At 44.7% G+C, this 23274-nt stretch overlaps 1 protein-coding gene across 2 annotated transcripts in view; it reads right to left on the bottom strand.

Moving 5' to 3' along the window:
* unc5cb (unc-5 netrin receptor Cb) overlaps positions 1-23274 on the bottom strand; it is a 119852-nt gene that overhangs the window by 51931 nt on the left and 44647 nt on the right. For both annotated transcript variants that reach the window (XM_061079054.1, XM_061079064.1), the window contains exon 2: positions 682-912. In XM_061079054.1, coding sequence (XP_060935037.1) covers positions 682-912 — 231 coding nt within the window. The remainder of the gene's footprint in view (positions 1-681; positions 913-23274) is intronic.

Here is a 23274-nt window from a genome sequence, read left to right as displayed (position 1 = left end):
CTTCAGGGCTGAATTCTGTCGAAAACAACCCTGCTGGAGCTTCACCGCCTGCACTTCCTCTAGATGCTCGCAAACATGTACATTAACACATACCTACACACTCTGAGGCACACAGGCCCACAGAGGCGGCGGCGCCGCTGTTCTGGAATAAAGGTGAACCTCTCCTCGTCAAAGTCAATTCTGCAAACACGGCGATGCCAGTAGATGATTAAAGCTACTGACCTCTAAAACTGATGAGCAGACAAGCCGCTCTGTGTAGGTTCACAGTTATATGAGCATGACCTAAGAGTGTATAGCCTGTGATGAATCTTACCTCCTAAAAAATTATAATTGAACGATTGAATGTTTCCACAACTTTCTGTATCTCATGAATCAAATGTGCTTTGACTTGATAATAATTCAAAGGCCATGAGGTTTCACTAACCCACTGCTTTGTGTAACATAACCAAACAATGGGAGTGAAATTGGGGGCGAAACAATATAAATCCTCGAAAAAACATTTTGGGCTTGGCAGAGAACATTTTCCAAGACAAACATCTCCTTGTTAGATTGTTAAAAAACCCAATCTGGTTGGCGTACACAATACATTTTGCAAATGCAAAGTGGTTGTATACATGAATAATTTTCTATGACACAGGGTTTGTTTACTTGAATATGTATGTGGCTGACGTGTTTACTGACCGGAGTTCTCGTCAACCCGCTCCTCCACCGTGTGCTCCTTCTGGTGAACCCACTCGCTGTTGCACTTGAAGTAGATCTGGGTGGCGGGTGTGGCCTTGCAGTATAAGTTGACCGGCTTGTTCTTCACAATGTAGGCCTCCTCCGGTTCCATCAGAAACACGGGCAGGGGCTCGGGGGGGTCCGAAGGGAAGGTTTCCGGCAGATCACCGAGACCGATGAAGTCATCGTCAACTGTGAAAAAGAGAGAGATGACGAAGAGATTGAGGGATGAAGAGATGAAAGGGAAGAGGAAAAAAGAGAGGGGAGGCAGAAAGCCCCAGAAAGAAAGAAAAAGAGAATGAAAAGATGGGGTGGGGAGGGAAAGGAGACAAGAGACAGTGGGACATTGAATTAGAACCACAGTCTTTGCATGGGATTATCCATTCGCACAGTACACAGTGAAATCCCTATCATTTGATATTGTGGAATGTTTACACAAGTGTATTTTGGAGAGCAGGAAATTCTGGATTCCTCTCAGTCAATAAGGCTGCATGGATTTAGGGGAACCGGGCCTTTGCTCGGTCTAACCACAACCAGCTACTGCTGAGAAGCCGGAGAGAGGCAGAGCCAATAATGAGAAGCAGAGTTCAGAGGTTGACTCTGAGGAACTGAAGTTATAAGCTGATCTCTCTCTGTCTTCCATTTTCTCTCTCTTTACATTTGTCTCTCTCACTCACTGACACACACACACACACACACACACACACACACACACACACACACACACACACACCCTCTCACCAGCTTACAGACACACGCATGCACGCACGCACGCACACACACATGCAGCACATCTAATGACCTCAGGCTTTTGGCCCACTTTGTGCCATTCCTCGGATACTTCTGCAGTAGACAGATACGCTTCCCTGTAATTACAGCTCCCTTTCATCTCCCTGTCTTAAATCACACACACAAAAAAACTTCATGTGTACGCGCGCACACACACACACACACACACACACACACATACACTCACAAACATGAACAAATGCTCACAGTGGCACAAAACATCACAAGCACACAAATACACGGGCACACATGCCCACGAGCAAGCACGGCTAACTTTCCAACTCTTTGAAGAGGGGGGGGGGGGTGAGGCCTATTCGCCACCCCATTTGTCACCTCCAGAACTGTTCTATTCTTACCACCGAACCGGTAGACATCAATTATTCACAAGTGTGAAAGAAAGAAGGCATAGAGTAATAGAGACAGAGATACGGTGGGAAACAGAAGGTGAGAGACAGAGGAAGAACAGGGAGAGAGAGAGAAAGAGAGAGAGAGAGAGGGAGGCGGCGAAAGGAACTCAGCTCGGCAGACAGAGATTGAGACATCGAAATGGAGTTGGGGCTGAAACACAGCACAGGAGAACAGACGCGGGAGGGAAGGGCTGTTCAGATAACGAAAGGGTTTATCAGCCCATCAGCAATTCGTCCATGTCCTTCCATCTGCTCCGCCTCCCGGTCCTGTGCGGACACGCCGGAGCCTGGTTGTCTGACTGAGGTTGTCTCCTGGAAGCTTCGGGAGCACTAAATAAGGTCCCGGCTGTGCGGATATCTCCCTGTGATGTCTCTCTAATGTTATCGCTCCCTCCATACCTGCCGCAGATTGGAGCAGATTGCTCGGAAATGAAAGGGCAGCAGGAGCCAATCAGAGAGTGACCAAAGCCACTCTTCACCAGGAGGGGTTTGTCTGTGGTGTGTTTCGGAAAGTGTCGTGCCGAGTGTGTGTGTGTGTGTGTGTTTGTGTGTGTGTGTGTGTGTGTGTGTGTGTGTGTGTGTGTGTGTGTGTGTGTAAAAAGTTCTCTTTCCCTGGCTCCCAATCTGCCGCTAATTGAAGAGACGCATTTCTGCCTGAAGTGACCTCTGACTTTTAAGAGAAAGCGACTCTACACAGTTTGTGTGGGTGCGATGAAGCGCTGGAACAACATCATTAGCTGATCAACTTTCATCTCCCGCTGTCTAAACAAGAAAAAAAAGAAAAACTTTGAAACAGTGTCAAGCTTTTCATCCTTTATGTCTTTACGAAGGTGATGACTCTTTAATGCCGAAGTCTATTTTAGCAGACCTTGGCTAACTCTCGTTCTTCTCTGCTCCACAGTCCTCCACCCACATCCTCAGCCAGGGGACCCTGACCCAGAAACAGGCAAAGAGAGCCAAGGAAACTCATTAAAGATTGTGTTAGCCTTCTTTCACCCTCCATTCCCATTATCTCTCCATCTCTCCATCTCTCCCTCTCTCTCTCCCTCCTGGCTCCCTCGCTCTGTCGAACTGTGAGGCGGAGAGATCTGAAAGAGCCATGAAAGTGTGGCTCGCTCGCCCGCTCTCACACACACACACACATAGACGGGCGCAGGCAGCATTAATGCGCGCGGGGGGGGGCGCACACAAGCTCGCTCACAGATATTCGAATTCATCAACTTCCTCGGCGCAAGAAATAATACATTCAAGTGAATGGAAGTAGCCCTCCAGTGGAAGAAGAAGAAATGAAAAAAACAACCCTCATGACAAAATGAAAGACCCTGACTCTTACCAATCATGCTCCCTCCCTCCCTCCCTCCCTCCACCCCCGACTCCTCAGCACCTCCCTCCCTGGTGAACAGAATACCAAGAGCAACGCGGAGCTCAAAGAGAAACATTACTTTTCCTCCCCAAAACATTGCCATGAGAGAAATGATAAAACAGTTTAGGGATTCGCCGTGTTCAACATGATGCGATCACGCAGATAAACACGGATGCGATGTTGTGAAACCCCCCCCATTGCTCAACAAGTGCAGGAACCTGCAGAGTTCATGCATATGAAACACTTTCCCGCCTTCGCTGTTTGATGAGCAATATGGATTTTTATCAGCATTTGCAATTCTGCGGCTCGATTTTAATCAGAAACATTTCTCAGCTGCCTCCATGTTAAGTGTTTTAAACTTTAATGAAATATGTCCTTGCAGCACTTTTATTCAAATGCTATTTTGCTCTGTAATTGGGGTGAGTTTTCCTAATTCATATTGTAGCTCTTATTAGTGAATATTTTAAGACTCAAATTGAATATTAGTCGAATTTTATATCAGTTCCACATCCCGAAACAAAAGAAGTGTTGCGGATAAATGAGCTGCATATTGTTCTCATATAATAAAAGTAATGAATGAAATTTGCCATCGTCAGGTTACGGGACAAAAAGGGCAATTTAAAGAAGGGATCAGGAATAATGGCCTTAATCCAAGCATGGCAAGTGGGAGCAAAGAGAGGTATGAGAAGGTCTTGGCAATCAGTCCCTCTTTGGCCCGAGTCAACCCCCGCAGCTGTGGGAGTACAGAGCAATATTTAGGAATGATTATGTTTTGACGCGAGCAAATCAAAGACAAACCCGGCTAATGAAACTGGCGCGGCTACGTATTACAGCACAGTGTGAGAGATAAGACGCCCAGAACACCTAAAGGACACACACACACTCACTCACAAAGAGGAGCATCAGCTAAAAACAGGTTGCTGTTACATAAACACATGCAACCCCCACATCAGGCACACAACACAAACACACACATCAACAAGTCAGTGTGGAGTAAAGCTCGTATTGATCACAATTAACTTGAAGTCGGACTTTCCAGTGCTCCTTATCTCTGCTCCAAGTTTGTATTGACACTATTTTCCTTTAATGTCATCACCTCACTGAGTTTTACGCACAACGAGGGGCATAATGATGAGCTCGCATCAATAGCTTCCATTGGTAATAAGCACTGTGGCCGACTGCATACGGAATCATCCGGCAAATGGAGTTCAAGCACCTTGAAGGGAGCTACGGTAAAACCTCCTAAATCACTCCTCAACTCGCCACCATTCCTGAGCTGTCATTTCATTAGTCACATTAATGAGGTCTGTTGTGCTGACATCCACAGTACATTAAACATCGAGTCTCCGTCCAGGCCGGGCTGCGATATGTCCTGGACCAGTGCAGCTCCTCCATCACACCTTTTCACAAATTCCCACCCACCATTAATGCTCTGTGCAAGCTGCACGTTGACAATATGCAACAACCGGGAGCCAAGGTGGATTTTCCAGGAAAGATCCTGTGGAAACGTGCAACATCTAGATGTAGAAAGATATCTGTGAATCGTCCTACGCAGTGAAAAGAAGAGGTAAAGCACACAAGTGAAGATTTTTATGCACTTAGCCGACAACAACATGAATCCAGATCAGTGTTACGATCATTAAAATCCATCCAATCTATCAGAATCATCCGGATATGAAGCATTTTGTGTTGCTTTAGAAGCGCTTTCTGCAATTTCAGACATGTCAACACACTGTAAACATACAGTAAGGTGTGTTTTGCTGATATTGGTGTTGGAGCTGGACAAAAGAAGTGCAGTACAGGCATTAAGAGAACCTATACGTGAACGTACACAAATCAGATTTTGTATACCTTCCTTGGAAACCTTTCAAAACAGCACCATTAATCTGTCAATGCTGTCAACATAAGACTGACATGACCAGTCACACAATGGACACAACTGTCACACAGGAAATTAGACTTTGACGATGGCACACAGTACAGAACAGTACAACACACTGTACACACTAAACTGTATATAAAGATGGACATGACAGATCGTTAAAAGCCAAAGCCTCTCGATTGTCCTCTGGCGGCTGGCTAGGTTTATACTCTGCCTGCTCCATGTTAGTGGATGGAACAGTGACCAAACTAGAAAGTAAAAATACATACAGAGTCATGGTCTCTGACATTTGAGGAAGTTCTTGTTTCACTGACGTTTTTATATAATGCAAATTTGGCTTCACTTAGTTATTTGATTCTATAAAACCAGTGTAAGACGTGATGATTGACAGCTCGGACTGACTCACGATTGGTTGAGCCAAAGTTGCGTCAGCGTTCTTATCCAGGATAATATGCTTTCCTTTCTGGATGGTGGGAGGAGGTGGGGACTCCCAGTCTGTGATCGGCGCCATAGACTGATAATAACGGCAAATTGTTATTCCAAAGTAGGAGGAAGATTAAAGCTTTCACAAGTTAATGGAAAACCAAACGGATACAGAGGGATACATGTGATATTGAAATGCATTCTCACAGCATATACAGAGGAAACACTATACGTCCTATATAACGTATATGTGATGCCATAGTGGATCCGTCACCTGTCTCCCTATGTTATACTCCTCGGCCTGATTCCTGTCTGACTGTATTTCTCATATCGTATATTGAGAGTGTCGACGATAACAGCTTTTGAATGCTAGCCACTGACACCACTGTGCAAGATAAGCTCTCTCTATTCCATCCGTACTAAAGCATATTTATTGTCCCGGTGAAAGCACTGTATCACCAGGGCCAATGTTTCCCTTCCATCAGGGGAGAGTCAAGCATGAATAAGGACAAGCGCCGGCATAAATCTCCTCCTCCCTCTTCACTCCTGTTTTATTCTTTTATTTGTCCTCTTCACCTTCCCTCTCTTTCACGTCTCCCTCCACTCATCCTTCCTGCATATACGTTCCCGCTCCGGTATGGAGACGGAAAAAAATGGTAAGTGGTTCAGTTAAATAGTTAAGATGACAGGGGAGTTTTACTGGGGGGAATGTTTTTTCGCCGCGCCGCTCTGGGGAAGGACAAGAGGTGGTTTGCAGCTGAGTGGTCAAGCAGAATAAAAAAGCCACTCAGCTGTCATGTCAATTGAAGCAGGATAAATAGACTGTCAATCAGACCTACCAATAAATGAGCTTTGAGCACACCTACCCATTATATTGAGTGAACATAAATCAATGGTAACGACTTTCACCAGTCAATACTGGTTAGTATTGGATTAAGTAGAAGACCCATACATCCCCGTGGCTTAAATCAATATGTATGGCTGTTGTTTTAAAAGCAAAATCCCTTAGAAGCTCCACCAGAAACAGGAGAAATGAGCACAGGCTTTCTCCCGATCTAATGTTTCTTTCCAGCTGAGTGCTTTACACACACTAATGCGTCTGCACACGTTCTCTGCAGGGTCCTATCTAACACTTGGCTGCAGCAGGTACTTATTGATTATGGTTAGGGGCCAGTGACCTCTCCTTTGCCCCCTTCTATCTGAGCATCGCTGCCGGGGTGTGCCATAGCAAACTCATATTTCATCTCGAGGGAATCCTGCACATCACACATCACATCACATCACCTGAGCAGGGAGGGGGGGGAGGAGAAATCAAGAAAAACAAGCCGACACTCCCTCAAGTTACAAGTCAACAGTTCAGTCATTCCATCGCAGGGCAGAATCCCCTCGACCGGGAGAGACCTCACGCAAGCCAGAGCCATCAAATAAACCGAATGAATAATTAAATCAGGCCATTATAGAAAGGTCCAATTCACTGGTCTTATCTTTACCAGAGAATTTGATGTAATTGGACAAAATGTATCTGCACAAATTGATTTAGCCCCGCGAAGTAAAGTGCAAACAGGGAGTTGCAGAACTGGAGAGTGAGTCTGTAGATAAGCATTTAAACTCCCTCTATACTGAGAAATGGACGTTGCACGTGATACAAAGTGCTCTGTGTTTCCCTGTCACCTGCGCTATCTCCCTCTTAGTTTATTAAGTGGACGGAAAAGAGGAGAATCCAATACAACCCCAACAAGATACTTAGTAAAAGCAGTCATTAAGTTGTGTAATCAATTCCAGTGCACAGACGTGATTCTGTCTCTCCCCGTCATTGCACGCCCGGCCATGTCTTTCTCTCACTGGGGGTGTTTACATGTTCCTTATGCCTGACCTTCACTCAGCCCTCTCTGGCTGGACGCTGGCAGGAGGCAGCTGGTGGTCATGCTAGGCCTTGGCCACTGTCTGTCCCGCAGCATCACAGTGCCAGGAAATACAAGGTCGAAGCACCATGGATGTTAAGGCTCATTATTTTTATTTCTTACCCATTTTCACCCCCCAAAATATCCAACCAGATCTTTTTTATTCGAATTAAGATAGTGGGAGTGAACAGTAGAAAGGAGTAACTGGTAGAGAAAGGTCAATATATATTATAAGACAAATGTAAACCTTTCATATCAGAGCTAAGGTCATATAGCATTGATGCACACACAAGTATTTATCATCTGCATATGTGTGTTTTAAATCCTTTAACTTTAGTCCCTTTACACTGTTTGTGTGTGTAGGGGCATATTGTTAAATCGGCCATTAATTCAAAGCTTTTTAATGCAAAACCGAAGGAAAATATTTGATCTATTTTTCTCACTCCTTTCTCACACATCACAATCTCTTTGTCTCTTTTTTTCCCCTCCCCACTCTCTGGCAGTTATGGTTTTCCAACATTCCCTTTCTACTGTACATTCCCATCATCGTCTCCCCTCCCATCACCTCCCCATACACCCCCATTTGCTCCCTCCTGGATGAAAAGCCATTTTGGTGGTTGATTGGAGAATGATGCTGCTACTTAGAGAGTCACTCCTTCGGCACCCAGAGAGAGGAGAGGGGAGCGAGAGGAGAGAGAGAGAGAGAGAGAGAGAGAGAGAGAGAGAGAGAGAGAGAGAGAGAGAGAGAGAGAGAGAGAGAGAGAGAGAGAAAAGCTCAGGAGGAGTAGTGGCTCCCTGGAGTGCTGTAGCTGTGATGGGTGAGCTGTCAAACGCCCCATTGTCCAAATTACCCAGCAAGCACCGTGTCACCACCCGGGACTAATTTACGGTGCAGGGCGGCGCAGACATCGCTCTCGGAGTAGAGTCTGCAGGAGAGACAATGGTGTAAAGAGGGATGGGGGGGGGGGGGTTGTGGCGGGGGGGTGTCCAAGCAACACCTTCCAAAGAGATACAACAAGGCTTTTAACACACACAGTGCAAACCCTGATTAACTTCACGCAGCTTCAGCGTTTGCAGTCTTTCTGCTTCACAGCCTCAATGACAGGTGTCAATATGAATATGTGTCACGCTCCGGTGCCCCCCCGCCCACCCACCGCCGGACGGACATACACATCCATTGATGCACAAACACTTAAATACAGTTTTTAAGGCAGCCATTGCTCACACGAAGCCCCCCGTGCTTGACTTCACTTGCTTCCATAACGACTGGTGCTCTTAGGACAAGCCGCCGGGCCCGCTCACTTGTCACATGTCACACCCCTGGGTGCCCAGGGCCAGACGGGGGCCATCACCGAACGCCATGCCGCCCGCTGGGCCATGGAGTGGAGCGGCCCTTGTCAGCGGAGACGTGGCGCTCTGACCCCTCACTGTGCCCACTAGCTTGATGCAATGCCTCCACTTTGGCTAATTGGCTCAGATCAGCGGGCAGCCCCATTCTGCCATCAGCGAAAGGCCAAAGGACACCGGTGCAAAACACACAGTGCAAAACCTACAATCACAAAGAGCTACATCACGATTAAACCAACAGAATAAACTCTAAATAAAACAATTTTTAACTGTAAAAAAGTGCCTGGTTTACAATTACACACGATTGCATTCATATTCAGAGAAGATAGTGGAGAAAGAAGCACTGTACGCTGAAACAAAAGCTCAAAACGGTTTACCAGCACACCTGCGTCTAGCACGAGAGCTGTTTTGAAAAAAACCTTATTACATTACAGCGTCTGCATTGAAAGAGACAAAGAAATAGATTGAAAGAGACAGCGGGATCAGTCTCTCACTAGTTCTTATGCCATTCAACACCACTGCGAGCACTTTGAAAGCTGGAGGAGGGCTAAATATCAAAGAAAATGAATGGTAACTAATTCATTTTCGGTGCCAAACTACAGCCCTCGAAAAGAAGCGAGAGTCGCCAAGGCTGCCGATCTGATCAGCCTTACTTACACAAGCCTGCACGGGTGTTAGGTGCAGTACAACATGTGCAAGATTCCTTATAAGGTGCTACATTATGCAAGAAATACCAAAAGCTCAATAACCTGCTGTGCAAAATGTATCTCAAAAGTCTCAAAAGGCAACGTGGAGGGTGTTGCAGATTAACTTCCATAGTCAGTCTGCAGCTCCACATAACTTTATAGTCAGTTTTATATAATTGTTATAGTTGTATAACTCATAACTTTAATATTTTGGTTCAATCATACTCTCTTCCTTCCACAGCAGGAGGCTGTTATCAGTCAAAAGCAGCGAGACAGAAACATAATTAAATTACACATTTTTATAACCAAATGCAATGATAGGAAAGATATAATATATGAATATGTATTATGATGATGCTGACTTCCCAGCGCAGATGACAGCAAGAAAAAGTCTGTCACGCAGAAATCCGCGGTGACTTCTCGAAACAAGAATGACATTATGCAGGAGGGGACGTACCACCACCCACTCGTGTGCACACACTTCACACATGCACACCTCGCACATATATATCCTGAAGCACTCAGATGTCCAACTCTGCTCGCACAAAAAATCCCTGGCAGCACTTTATCTGAAGGACACTGCAAACTGGGAGTGTGTCAGAATGTGTGAGACACAGTCCCCAGAGCACAGTCTATTCTCCATGTCTGTCACTGAATCTGGCCGCCCGCGTATTCCCCTGAGACACACACACGTGCACATGTACACGCACACGCACACACACACACACACACACACACCCTCCATTCCACCATGTATCGTTTTCTAAATCTCTTAAATCTCATTCTTGTCATCTCATCAATCAAATTGCAAGGTGAGAAACCAGGAGAAGCCTCACGGTGATTTAGAAAGTTCTCCTTCCTCTTTCAATGTTCTCTCCAGTGGCGTTTGACTGTGTCGCCATAATACACCAAATGTGGCTTTATGTCCTAATGCAGGCTGTGATGGTGTAACCGTGGTGTGTGTGTGTGTGTGTGTGTGTGTGTGTGTGTGTGTGTGTTGGGGGTCGAGGTACATGTTTGCGCGTGTGTGTGTACATGTGTCCGTGTGTGATGGCTGAATTAATGTAACAAGGCAGATGTAATGCAGAATCATAAATCTTAGCCCCGGGATCAGTGGAGGGAGAGCAGGAGGTGATATTATAAAGGGCACACACACACACACACACAGACACACACACAACGTTATGATGCTGATAATAAAAACAAGACCACAGCCGCAATAGCCAGCTAATAGACATGGTTCTATATGTGGCCCTCAGGGTTATGACACACACAAACACACACACAACCACACATCCCGACGCACGCACACACATGGCATCGCCGACATACAAATCCACACAAAACACAAACTCTATCCACTTTTCCAGCAATTTATTATGCTGCTTTGAGCCCCAGCAGCTCGCGTGTTAGATATGGCTGTAATGCCGTTAAAATCTTAATACTGTTACACAAGCGCTCTGTTGTACAACATGCTAATTCTTTACTCGCTGTGGAGAGCGTTGGATGGGGCTCTGGAGAGAAGCAAAAAAAAAAGAGGATGGGGATGATTTCTGTTGAGGAGGCTGTAGCGTAAACACAGATGAAGCTCACTGGTGTTAATGGTAAAAAACGTCTCGCTGTCAAACCCGCCCTGACCGGCTGATCGGTGACCGTCTCTCTGACAGACTGCTCAGCAAACACTGGCAGCTGCCACCACATAATCAGATGCTCTCTCACTGTTACTCTCAATTTTACTAATACTGCAATTTTTATTGTCCTCCCACAAACCTGATTGTTGGTTCTAATGGTGACTGCTGTCATCCTATTACTACGGTGGCCCTGAAGTGCAAAACACGCTACTAAACACTACATTACCTTTTAATGGAAAAGGTACCTATCAACAAGAATCATTGCTTATTGCATGGATGCACTTTCCGTGTATTAGTACGCAAGCTGCTCGTCTCAACAGGTATCTTTATTTCCCTCTAAACTCAATTCTATGGGCTTCTGTGCATTTTGGCATGCACGTTATTAGGAATTCATGCTGCTGGCCTTCATCTCAGCAGAGAGTTATCACACTCGCACACATGCGTCAGGCTGAGCTGGTTTAGCAGCAGCCATAATTTCCTGTGAATTAAAACAATAATTTATGCTGCTCCTCACACCGAATCTGCATTTCTGAGAACATTCATGAATCATAAACATTAATCTTGCTCGGCCTTCATCCCGTGAAATACTTACTAACAACATGTCATGGCTACCACAGGGTCGTTTTTTGGAGTAGAAGTATCTAGATACCACTGAATCTCACTGCTGTACCTTCATGCCTGTTTATTCAGAGATGGCCAGGATGCTTGCTGGGCTCATGCATGAAATGAAGAGGTGTTTTTTTTCAGCATTCAAGGAGAGTAGCAACGTGTTGGTTGCCAAACATAGGCTACAGTAGGTGCATGTACAATCGCAGTAAGGTCTTGTTGTTTTCGACGTGCATCAACACCCGACCTGGTAACTCAGTATTTGGAGGAAGGGACACGAGTTTCCATGCACCTGGTTCATTTCCCATATTATCTGTCTGGTCTGTCTCCAGAACCGCTCATGTACACTAGGCGTGCCTGTAGCATTATAAAGAGGAAGGCATGCGCTTCCCACTGGACACGGTATTTGTTACGGATTGCTCGAACAACACCTTGTCTCCTAAGCATGTAAGCAGTTGTGAAAAGCTGAATGTTGTATTAATTAACCATGTTGCCTTCTACACTGATTGCCGAGGCTGATGCCATTTGTTTTCTCCCGAAAGGGGGTCATGTGATATGGGGCCTGATGAATCAGCGAAGGCTACATCGTGACCGAGACCGTCACCGTTTCTAAACATCACAGTTTCTTCCCGTTCAGACTCAAATGCAAGCCTGGAGTTTTCAAACTAAAAAGCGAAGAGAAGAGTTTCTTAACTTCTCCACGTCAGCGGTTCTAAAACTAGTGTGGACACCAGGCGTATTTGAGGCAGAGTTGATGCGTTTTCATACAAATAAATAGTAGTGTTGTAACATAGCAGTTGCTCTTTACATTTTCTGAAAGAAATCTGTAACCAGCATCCCCACATGCCAAACAAATAGCCCATTCCAAACAGGCGGGTTAAGAATGAGCACTGCGTTCGTTTCATGAAATAGATACCTGTCAAATTATTGGTCCAGCTCCTCACACTGTATCATTGAGGCAGTTTTAGCAAAGTACAGTCTCACGCCTCTTGTAGTGACCTCAACAGGAATAAGAGGAAAGCTGTTGTCTCAGCCTATTTCACACAATTCCTCTCCCTTGTAGTATCAGTAATAACATGGCTGCTATTACGCTTTGGATGGGCACATTGGCTCTTACAGAAGGTCAACATATCATTACCAGCTTGGATGATCAACTGCGTCCTTGCTCAACCAAATAGCCGCTGCTTCCTGATATCACAGCCCTTTTGTTTTGCCTCTGGCTCATACAGTGGTTGTATTGATGGGAGTGGAGCGTCCACAACAGAGCGGTGCTGTTGTTACGTGCAGTAACGGTGCTGCCTCTTTATGGTGTGATAAACACTGATGAAAGTGGACATAAGGCATGTCTACACAGCAGCCCTGAGATTGTCACTGTGACCCCTCTCAGACAGCACTATCAGAGCATCAGATATATCCGGACTGTTCCTCTCAGCGGCCGAGGCAGTTCCTAGCTGCAGCCAGAGTGCATCTCACATATATATCTGGAGTGACCACTTATGGACAGATTCTTCCGCCCATATTGTTTTTATACTGGTTTGAAGCCACAAAAGCATTCAAAAACAACAAAGGACCAGTTGGAAACAATAATATACTCTTACAACTAAGTACAACAGAGAGAGGGGCGAAATACAATGGAAATGGAAACTCGCCTCCGGTACAGACTTTTGTTTTTGTGTTTGGGAACTTTGTCTTGCCACACAAATACGGAAAAGATGAGGCCATTCTTCATATGTGGTCCCATGCATCCCTAACCATGTTATAATTGGGAAGGCAATGGCTCAGGGGGTAGAACGGGTCGTTAGGTTCGAACTCCCGTTCAGCAGGGGCCTCTCTTTGCAGCGTTTGCATACTTCCCAACCACTCCGATCCGTATGTCCAAGTGGCCTCAGGCAAGAAATAGAACCCCTAATGGCTGATTCATCAGTATGTGAATGGGCTGTATGTATACAAGCACCATTTCTTTATAAAGCACCAAATAGTGATCACCTTTTGAAATGAGGCTGTTGAAACTCTTCTTATACGCTGTGGTGACCCTACATCTCTCTACTATAACATCTTCCATTGTCATCCATATGTATATACATTGCAGTTATGGGAAACACATGCTCGTTTGTTTCACAATCCATCCATCCAACCATTAGCTATAACGCTTCTCTTTTTTGGGGGGTCGCACAAAGGCTGCAGCCGGTCCCAGAGGACGCTGGGTGAGAGGCCGGGTACGCCCTGGACGGGTTGGCCAGTCTATCACATGGCTGACACATAGACACAAACAACCATTCACGCTTATAGTCACACCTCCGGGCAATTTAAGGTCGCAAGTAAACCATCATCACAGTTTGAAGCCAAAAGATTTGACTGTGAGGCAACCGTACTAACCGATGAAATAATAAAACAACACTAAGAGGAAGTACGGCATTGATGGTGCTAGTGTATCACAAGAGAACGTATTACAAAATATATGGTGTCTGCAGTGCTGCCGTATTGATTAACGGTCAGACACCAGATAGAAAGAGAAACACACAAACCCTCTCACACCTGTTAATGGATGTGTTAAGAGGAAAAGATACTCGGTGGGATGGAGGGCGGAGTGTGTGAGTGTGTGTGTGAGTGTGTGTGTGTGTGAGTGTGTGAGTGTGTGTGTGTGTGAGAGAGACTGCATTAGGGAACCACAAACCCAGCTCCACTCACCAGGGGACCTCTGTCAGCCTGTGATTTTGCCCTGTACCCCTCCCAGTTTTCCGCCGCTCACTGCCGAAATAGGTCAACCACATATAATGAAGGGGGCAACGAGGGGCAAGTGTGCGCCCCCCCCTCCGCACACATCCCTGTCCCTCCGCTCAAACCCGTTACCTCCACCGTCCAACAACAGAGAAGCAAGCCATGACCCCCCATGGACCCACAGGGGGCAGGCTGAGCAGAGACAGGCACAGCCAGCCACAACATGCCAACCTCCAGCCACAACAGCCATTTACACAGCCACGCTTGAGTAGAGCGGATTCCAGCGTCTCGTATGGAATGTGCACACCTACAAGACAAATTCGTACCATTGGCTTAAAAAATGCTCGGCTCCACCAAATTAAATGAGAAGGGGGGAGGGAAATTGGAGAGATTTAATAATGGATATTGTGTGTATTGTGTGGAACAGTTTGCAATCACAAAATTGTTCATCACTGTCGTCCTCCTGGGGAGCGCAAGATGGAGGAGGAGAGAGGTGGAGGAGAGCTGAGAAATCTGTTTACTGGGACTGCGACGCCCAAACGTTAAAGGGCCACTCCACCAATTTTGATTGTTAAAGTAAATTCAATATGGACAGAGAGAAGTACACAGACAGCAACAAGGTTAAATGATGTCTTTTGTAATATCCTCCCGGTACATCAACTTAAACTCAGTCATTACATTCTCAAGCTACAGCCATACTCTGTTTTCAAAGTAAAACGGTCTCTGTCCACCCAAGCTCCATAATGTCTATCATGTGACCACTAAACATACACTGGGCATGAGTGTGCCGGTGTAGGAAGGAAAGTGTGTGCAGCTGGACAAAGGACCTGCTGAAATAATAGCTAGTGTCCCTGTAAGCAGTTTTATCATTTTAAAATAAAGAATTCAACTGCACAACAGCTGTTAGCAAAGACAACAGGGTCAGTAGCGCTCGTAATTGATCATCCATGTTGCCTTTTATAGCCCAGGCTAATCATGACCAAAAAAAAACAATCAGCAGCGTCTGCATCATCGTTCCAAAATAGCTCAGTTTCCAGAAGAGAATCCTGTGCCAGATTTTTCAAAATAAAACAGGACATTTTAAAACCTCTCCGTTCTAGTGGCTCTTAAACTCTAGAGTTACGTGGAACGCCAGGTGTATCCATAGCAGAAAACATAATAATGTGGAAGTAGCCGCACGGAGGAACAAATCAATCCCCTCATTGTGTTGCATTATGGGATGTGTAGGATCTACTGTATTTGAAGCAAAGCCAGAAGTCATTACTGCATCAAGTGTGTGCCGAGCTCAGTCTCTTACATTTATCGCAACTTTGGGAAGTTCACTGAACTGAACTAAAACGCTGGAGTAGATTTTGTTTTTTTAACCATAGCCTTAATGACATTTAACACATGTCGACTCCTTTATCCTCCGGGAAGAGATGGAACTCTGCATCTCTTCAGTTGTTTTGTCATTTAACGGAACTTTCAAGTAAAAACCTCCTGCGTGTTCATGATGGTGCTTTTCCCAGGGGCAGCACCACTGTGCATGCTTCACTGGAAGTTACTCTCATGTGTTGTGTAGCTATAAAAAAAATTGTTCAAAGCATTGTGCAAAATGTGCATGACAACACCTACCACACTACAGATATGTAAAAAAGAAACAAACATCTTATGGAAATATCAAGGAAGGTTTTTATGGAATATTGTTAATATATAATAGCCTAATTAAAAACTGTCTTGTTAAGAATAAAGCATATCAATAGCTTGGTTTCCTGCAGTCCACGTAAATGTAGTTATTGATTTAAAAAGGGAGATCAAATGTGCTGCTGCCTCCCATCTCCTCCACTCACGTCCGATTGCTGAAGCACGCGTTCAAATACACACATGCACCCGAGTGTGCAAAGACACGCCATCAGCACACTTCACGATTCCTCCCTAGTCCAGTTCTCTATCCTCCCTCTCGAGTTATCCTACGTATCCTTTGCATCTCCCATCACTCTCCACTCATGTTGCCTCTCCTCTGCAGTCTCCACTGGCTGTGACCTTTTCTCCAGTGGAACAGGATACTGCCCATCTCCATCTCCCTCATGCATTAATGATCTGTGGTAAGCTGAGGGCATCTGTCTGACTCCCAGCCTGTCCGCTGCTCACCCACTTCCAAGGACGGAGCACAGCCAGAGCCAAGCCCAGCCACATTCCCTGTCACCCACAGGGAAATGCAGATAAATCGCTACGGATCGCGAGAGCTCCACAGTCGAAAAAAGTGGAGGCTGCCTCCTCTCATCTACACAGCATATATCTTTTTGACAATCCCCACTGGCAGATATCTAAAATACTAGAGCAGGGAGATGACAGTAGGCAACAGACATAAAGAAACTCAGCCAATTATCCTGGTTTCATACTGAACCTCATTGCAGATACAAGCGGCTGAAATAAAGTTCCACCATTGAGTAGCAATGCAGATGTTCTCTTACATAACTTCTATTTATCAGCATTTAACATATGATAATTAGCTTTTTCAGGCTGCCCTCACGTCCTTTTCCCGGCATATAAGTGCAGCTATTCCTGAAAGTGCTCCTCTGGCAAAGCCTCAGTCTTGTCAAGTTCAGGGATTTCTAAAAAGATAAATAAATTTTGTAAGGTAAAGCAATTTTGTAAATCCTGACGCAACCCGTTCCGCTGGCAGTACACTTGAAAATGGCTCCACAGTCATCGAGTTCACCCATAATGCAATTTTATTGTTTAGAAAGACTTTTCGAAGCTGCGCTGATGACGTCTGTGAAACTGATAAGAGAGATCATGTCCAACTTCTTGGCTGCGATCAACTTTTGTTTGAGTCGCTACTTAAAGTTTCTGTCTGAACCCCGTTCATCAGACATCTTTCATCCTCCATTGCTGCTGCCGATACACCAAGCTAACAAGGTTCCTCACTCTCACCAGTCAATAAAAGTGCCGCCATACACCAAAGACACTCCTGTTGTTCCTCTCCAAGCCCTCAGGTGGATTCATGAAAACTCTCCTCTTCACTTTCCCTGAAAGAACCCAGAGCTTATCGTGTTATTATCTAACTCAAATTCAGAGAAAAGGTAAAAAGGTGAAATATCAAGAACTCTAGAAAAATAACTCTTATTCAAGTCTAATGTTTAGAAGACTTGAAGATAAAGCTGGGTAAGAAAACAATAATAATCATCACAATATTATTTCTATCAATGTTTATTGAGAGTGATGAGGTAAACACATTGATTTACCAGGGATTTCTAAAAAGGAATACTCTGCCCATGAATAAGATTTTAAACCACAACCTTCACTCAGGAGCAAAAATCTGACTTCAAATTATAATGTGACATTTATTGTGATAATTATCAATATTAACTAATATGAAAATGTTATTAATATAAATCCAGGCCATATCACCCAGCCCTCTTTGAAAGTGAATGTGTGCTTAAAATATACTGGTATTATTGTCATTAATATAAAATTGATTATTGTAAGATATTTTTAAGGCATCGTCAGTGCTCTCTACTTTCCTGGTTTGTTTTACATGAGGTATTTTAATCCAATTAGTTTTCTACGTTGCTGTACAATACATTGTTGTAATGGTCCGTCTTCTCTACAGTGCAAATGATACAGATTTAACATTCAGTGGGATTTACAGAAAGGGAAGTTTAAAATTCAGTGATATTTCCCTTTAGGCCCACAATGGTGAACTGCATGGACCGACCGAGGGATATTGTAATTGGCCTCTTTGGTGTATATGTATTTCATCCTGTCGACTGCCTGGACTCATTCGCCAAAACCCTAAGATGCATTTTGACAGCTGCAGAAATCCTCATCTAGGGGGGGGAAGGAATGAAGAAGAAGGGGAAAAAAAAATTCTTCTGTGCACCTCCCCACCGCTCCATATCCAAATATTTGACTTTGCCTCTGATCCACAGCCCTTGAAGGCTTCTGTTGGGCTTTTCCACACGACTGATCTCTGTTTTCAAAGCAGGTGTTTAAAACACGACTGACGCAGACGCCTCACTGGTAGAGCAGAACGAGAAAAAAGTCCGGGAGAGGGGAACCGTGATAGAGAATTTTTTTTAAAGCTTTGGATTTTTAACATGTGACTCTACCGTATCACATAATGGGGGTTTTAGATTTTAGATTCCATGAAAAAAAAAATGAGACTCAAAGGTGAAATTGGACATGACAATCGCATCAGGAAGTGGCGTGTCTGGCAGCTGATGCAACTCCCTGGGGTTCCCCATCTATAGCCAGCCCTTGATGTCACTGTTACACGCCCCTGTAGACATGGCCCTGGGACAAAAAGTCAAAAATTGCACGCTAACACACATGCATACTGCACATGCATGCCCAACAAGGAACATGCATTCAACGGCTCGCACTAATGCAGATGCACGATATATATCGGTAGAAGCTTCACAGGGAAATCAAGCTGACAGATCAAAGAGTAACACACACACACACACACAAACACACAGGGATGAACCTTAAAGAACGTTTGAAAATCTACCAAAGAATGTTTTCCTTAAAAAACCCATTATCCCTGAGGTTGTATAAAAAAGAAGTGACCACTGCAGTTTACGGTTCATATCAGGACTCCACAGAACCTACAGTTTTTTTTGTATTCCTGGACCATTTCCAGACCGAGAGAAAGGAATAGGTTCAAAAATACCTTTTCTCTTTGTTTTCAGCTGTCAAAACTTAGAGGTAATTACATGACAGCCCATCATGTAAGACACAAGCGGCGCATTTCAAGTCGATTTAAGTTTGGTGACTAAGTTGTTTTTTTAAATTTGAGTTCATCTAATTGGTTCTGAAATGGATTTGTGAATCAGGGGTGAGGACATCTTACTCATCCCATTAAAGAGCATGTAATCCTCGAACTGAATTTAAAACATGAAAGGTTTTTCACTCGACGGCTGCATTGACGAGCGGCTACAGTGACATTTACTGTCAGATCTAATTAGTCACTAATCACAGGAAAGCAAGAAACTCTCAAATTGCTGCAAGTTAAATGCCAAGCCTGCACAGCAGAGTCACATGCACATAAGAGAAAGAAAACTCTGGACGATTTGTACTAAAATCAGCTTCAAGACCATATCTACCTTATTTTATAAGAAAAAATACAGAAACTTTTTTATTAACATTACCAGTGTGGCTCTATGACAATGTCGCTCTGGCTAGAATATCTCACCAACTATTGGCTACATTCATGAACAATGAATTCCGACGCCTTTTGCGATCCCTTACCTGTAGCGCCACCATCAGGTTGACGTTTGTGATTCGGACTGAAACACCTATTGTCTGGAATGTCCTGATGTTTTAGCATCTCTGTCTCTCCTAAGATGAACCATAGCCTCGGCGATCACCTGATTCCTCAGCTGCCACCATCAGCAGGTAGAACTTGTAGTTTGTCTATCAATTTGATTCATGAACTATAAACATTAAAACCTAAAAAACCTAAAAAACCTAAACTGTTCTTTCGGTTTAGTGCTGTTTAGTAAATGTTAGCATGCTAGCACAAGAATTGATTGTGAGTTTAATAAATCTTTTTCAAAGAGGATTTCTGCTTACGGTAGTTTTTATCACATTGATAATTTTCACGGCTTTGAGTTTGGTATAAACTCCTAATATGATGCTATAAAAATGGGTGGAAGTGAAGAGCACTGAGACTGACTCGCAATTGGCCGAGCTCAGGATCTCGCTCCAGCGACTCCACCCCCGAATGCTGCCCCTTAGACTCTGGCTCCAAATGCACCAGATGGCAGTGTTTGAATCTGGGACAGTTTGGCATAATTTCTGGACAGTGGGAGGAAGTGGAGACCCGTTGTCCATCTTCATACAAAATCTGCTTTAAAATCACTTTTTTAAATTATGACCATTCAAAGATACTGTGCTGGGAGCTGATTGGTTGTATTTTTTCTTTATAGAATGATTGAAAATTATGATACGAGTACATTTAGCTACACACCGGTGCCCACATGGCATTTGTTACACACAAACAAACACAGTTCCACTTCAAAAATTCAATACATCCTATCTCCACATGTCATGTGCAGCCCAACACTCGGCTGTGTGAGTGACAGAAGATACACACCAGGGGTGGGGGGGGGGCAGGGGGCCTTAATAGAGGGGATGAAAACACGACCGGTGAGAGGGAAGAAGGTGACAGAGAGAAACAGACTGTTACCTAGGGGAGTTGGCGTGCTATGGGAGGGGGATGATGAAGGGTGGAGAGGGTTGGGGGGGTTGGGGGGGGGGGGGACTTCTCCACAGGCTAGTAGTTCAGCTCACATCACCTTGCCAAACTGTCACTGCCCCCTACACAGACCCCCCTCTGATCCGCCCTCCTCTCCAGCCCTCCCTCGACAGAATGATTAATGGCGTTTCTGGGGATGCGAGCACCGATGTCCCTGACTCCGCTAAACATTATCATAACTTTTTTTGGCGTAATAACTGGGACTATGAAAAGACCCCCAGTGTCCTCCATGAATCACTTTTTTTTTTTTTTTTTTTAAAGAACACATTTCCCAGAGGTTTTGTATCGTGTCTATTTGTCTATCAATGTGTTAATAATAGGATGAAATAAAGCGTGTGCGTACGCTCAGATTGATGACACAGCTCTGGAGGGAAGACGGAGATACAATCAGCATCACATCACATCCTATCTGCTTCACGCCGAAATAATCTGAAACTATTAAACTCCCCAAATGATCTTCCGTGTACTGACAAGGCGACTGCGGCTCAGCACTGAGCCTCACTCAGCGCCTGGGTCATATTTTCCTAATGCCTTTTTAATATAGTCATGTCATCTTCCTGCTGTTCCTCTGAACATTCTTGCCCATCATGTGCTGTGCAGTGTGTCAACAGCGCCATATTAAAGGCAATATACCATGAGAGCGGCCCGCGAGTTTCATCTCAGCTCTGTATACCCACCGGATCCATTACTGTTTATAGGACTGTACATTAGCCTCCGTCTGCTGCCATTATCTCCTACACATTGCTGGGGACATAGTCATAATAGCACACTCCACGTGGAGAGCTCTTCACATTATACAGACATGCAAACAAACACACGCACACACACACAACGTCAGGGTTACGACTGGACACAGATGTGCACACACACGTCAGCACCCGCCATCGCAGCAGACAGCAAAGAGGTCCTTAAGCATTCAGAGCATGGTGGTGGTGTGAAGTGTGTCGAGCTCTGATGTGTTGTGCAGTAAAAATGCAATTTAGATGCGTGGCCTTTCCGGAGAGAACTGCAGAGATTTTTGTGCTTCATTGGAAGAATCCAGTTTCGGTCTTCGCTGAGGTTCAGTTAGGGTTACTCTAATCAGTGAAGGAGGACGAACACCAGGTCCTTACATATAGAAAAAGCTATATTTAAAGCCTGTATTATTGCTCTGTGTGGACGTGTCACAATAGCGTGAGTGCCAAAAGAGTATGGAAAATAATTGATCGTTCTGGGTCCTTCACCTTTTCGTTATTCTCACTAAAAAATAATGTGAGTGCGTTCACTTCTTGAGAAAAGCCCACGGTAACAGCCTGTACGGTCTCACATACTCAACGTGTGATGGAGTGGCAGCAATGAAAAGAGAAATTCTTCACTGGGAATTACTTTTTCCGATGAAAGAAAATTTGCCAGAAGTCTTGAGAAGGAGGCGGAACAAAAGAAAGGTTCTCGTCCACAAACTGAGGCGGGCAAAGCAAAGCATGTACAGTGAAGAAAAGCCGGTACACAGAGGTGTAAATCTCCCTTTGTAAGCAGTAAAGAGTTCTTCTCAGAGCTTAATAGGGGATAAGAAAGTATTAATGAAAGGTTGCTGTGACAATACATAAGCCATAAAGAGAGACAAGGTGGAGGAGGAGGCAAGATAAAGAGAGGATTCCCAGGAAATACACAGTGCCAAACAAATCCATATAAATCCATTTTTCCAAATACATCTGTAAGGAGAGCAACTTAAAAGGCAAATTAGCATTCATCTAACCACACAGAAGCAGTGTAGCATTGTTTACTCCTTTCAAGCATAGGCCCGAGCATTATAAAGTCGCTAGGGGAATGAGCCGAGCCAAGGACGTGCTTCTCTTGGTGATAATCATCATCCCATTGATAGAAAAAATAATGCCTCTGGGGCGATGTATTTGACAAATACTATATGCGTTAATCTGGATGATCTGAGGCCCGTTGTGTCTTCTGTGCGAGATCACAAAATGTAACACGTCTCGGTTCTGCAGCAGCGACAGAGGAGCTCGCGTCCTTTGCTGCCAAGCTCCTGACGTAACCTGGAGACCCGGCGCATTTCAGGTGCCGTCCAGGACCTGACGCGACACGGCAGCATCCCGAGGGCCGGGGCCGCCGCCGCCGCTCAGAGAGAAACATCAGTGTCATCTGCTGGACAGGAGTCAAAACTTACACACGCATGAAAACTGCCGCCACAGCCCACTGCATGGTTACATCCGCTGGGAACACGGAAACCATCTCTCTGTAGAGGAGGTTTGTATTTATTCAGAACACATTCAGAATACAAATAATTAGCTGGAAGGCCGATGCGGAGTCACCCAATTAACAAAATGAAAGAAAAGTCTTGTGAAGCTAATTCGAGGGGTTATGTTATTCCTTCACCTACAAAGTCTAATTTAACAATATTTCAAGAAAAATAAATAAATCCGGAGCTTTCAAATTGGATTTTGGGTGTAGTACAGTTAGGGTTGCAACATTCAGGGAATATTCAAAGTTGGAAACTTTCCATGTGAATTAACGGGAATTAACGGGAATTAACGGGAATTAAAGGGAATATACGGGAATTAAC

The sequence above is a fragment of the Limanda limanda genome, chromosome 1 (genome assembly GCF_963576545.1).
Source record: "Limanda limanda chromosome 1, fLimLim1.1, whole genome shotgun sequence".
NCBI classification, from domain to species: Eukaryota; Metazoa; Chordata; class Actinopteri; order Pleuronectiformes; family Pleuronectidae; genus Limanda; species Limanda limanda.
Note: the sequence above shows the minus strand (reverse complement) of the source record. Positions and strands in the feature narration are given on the sequence as shown.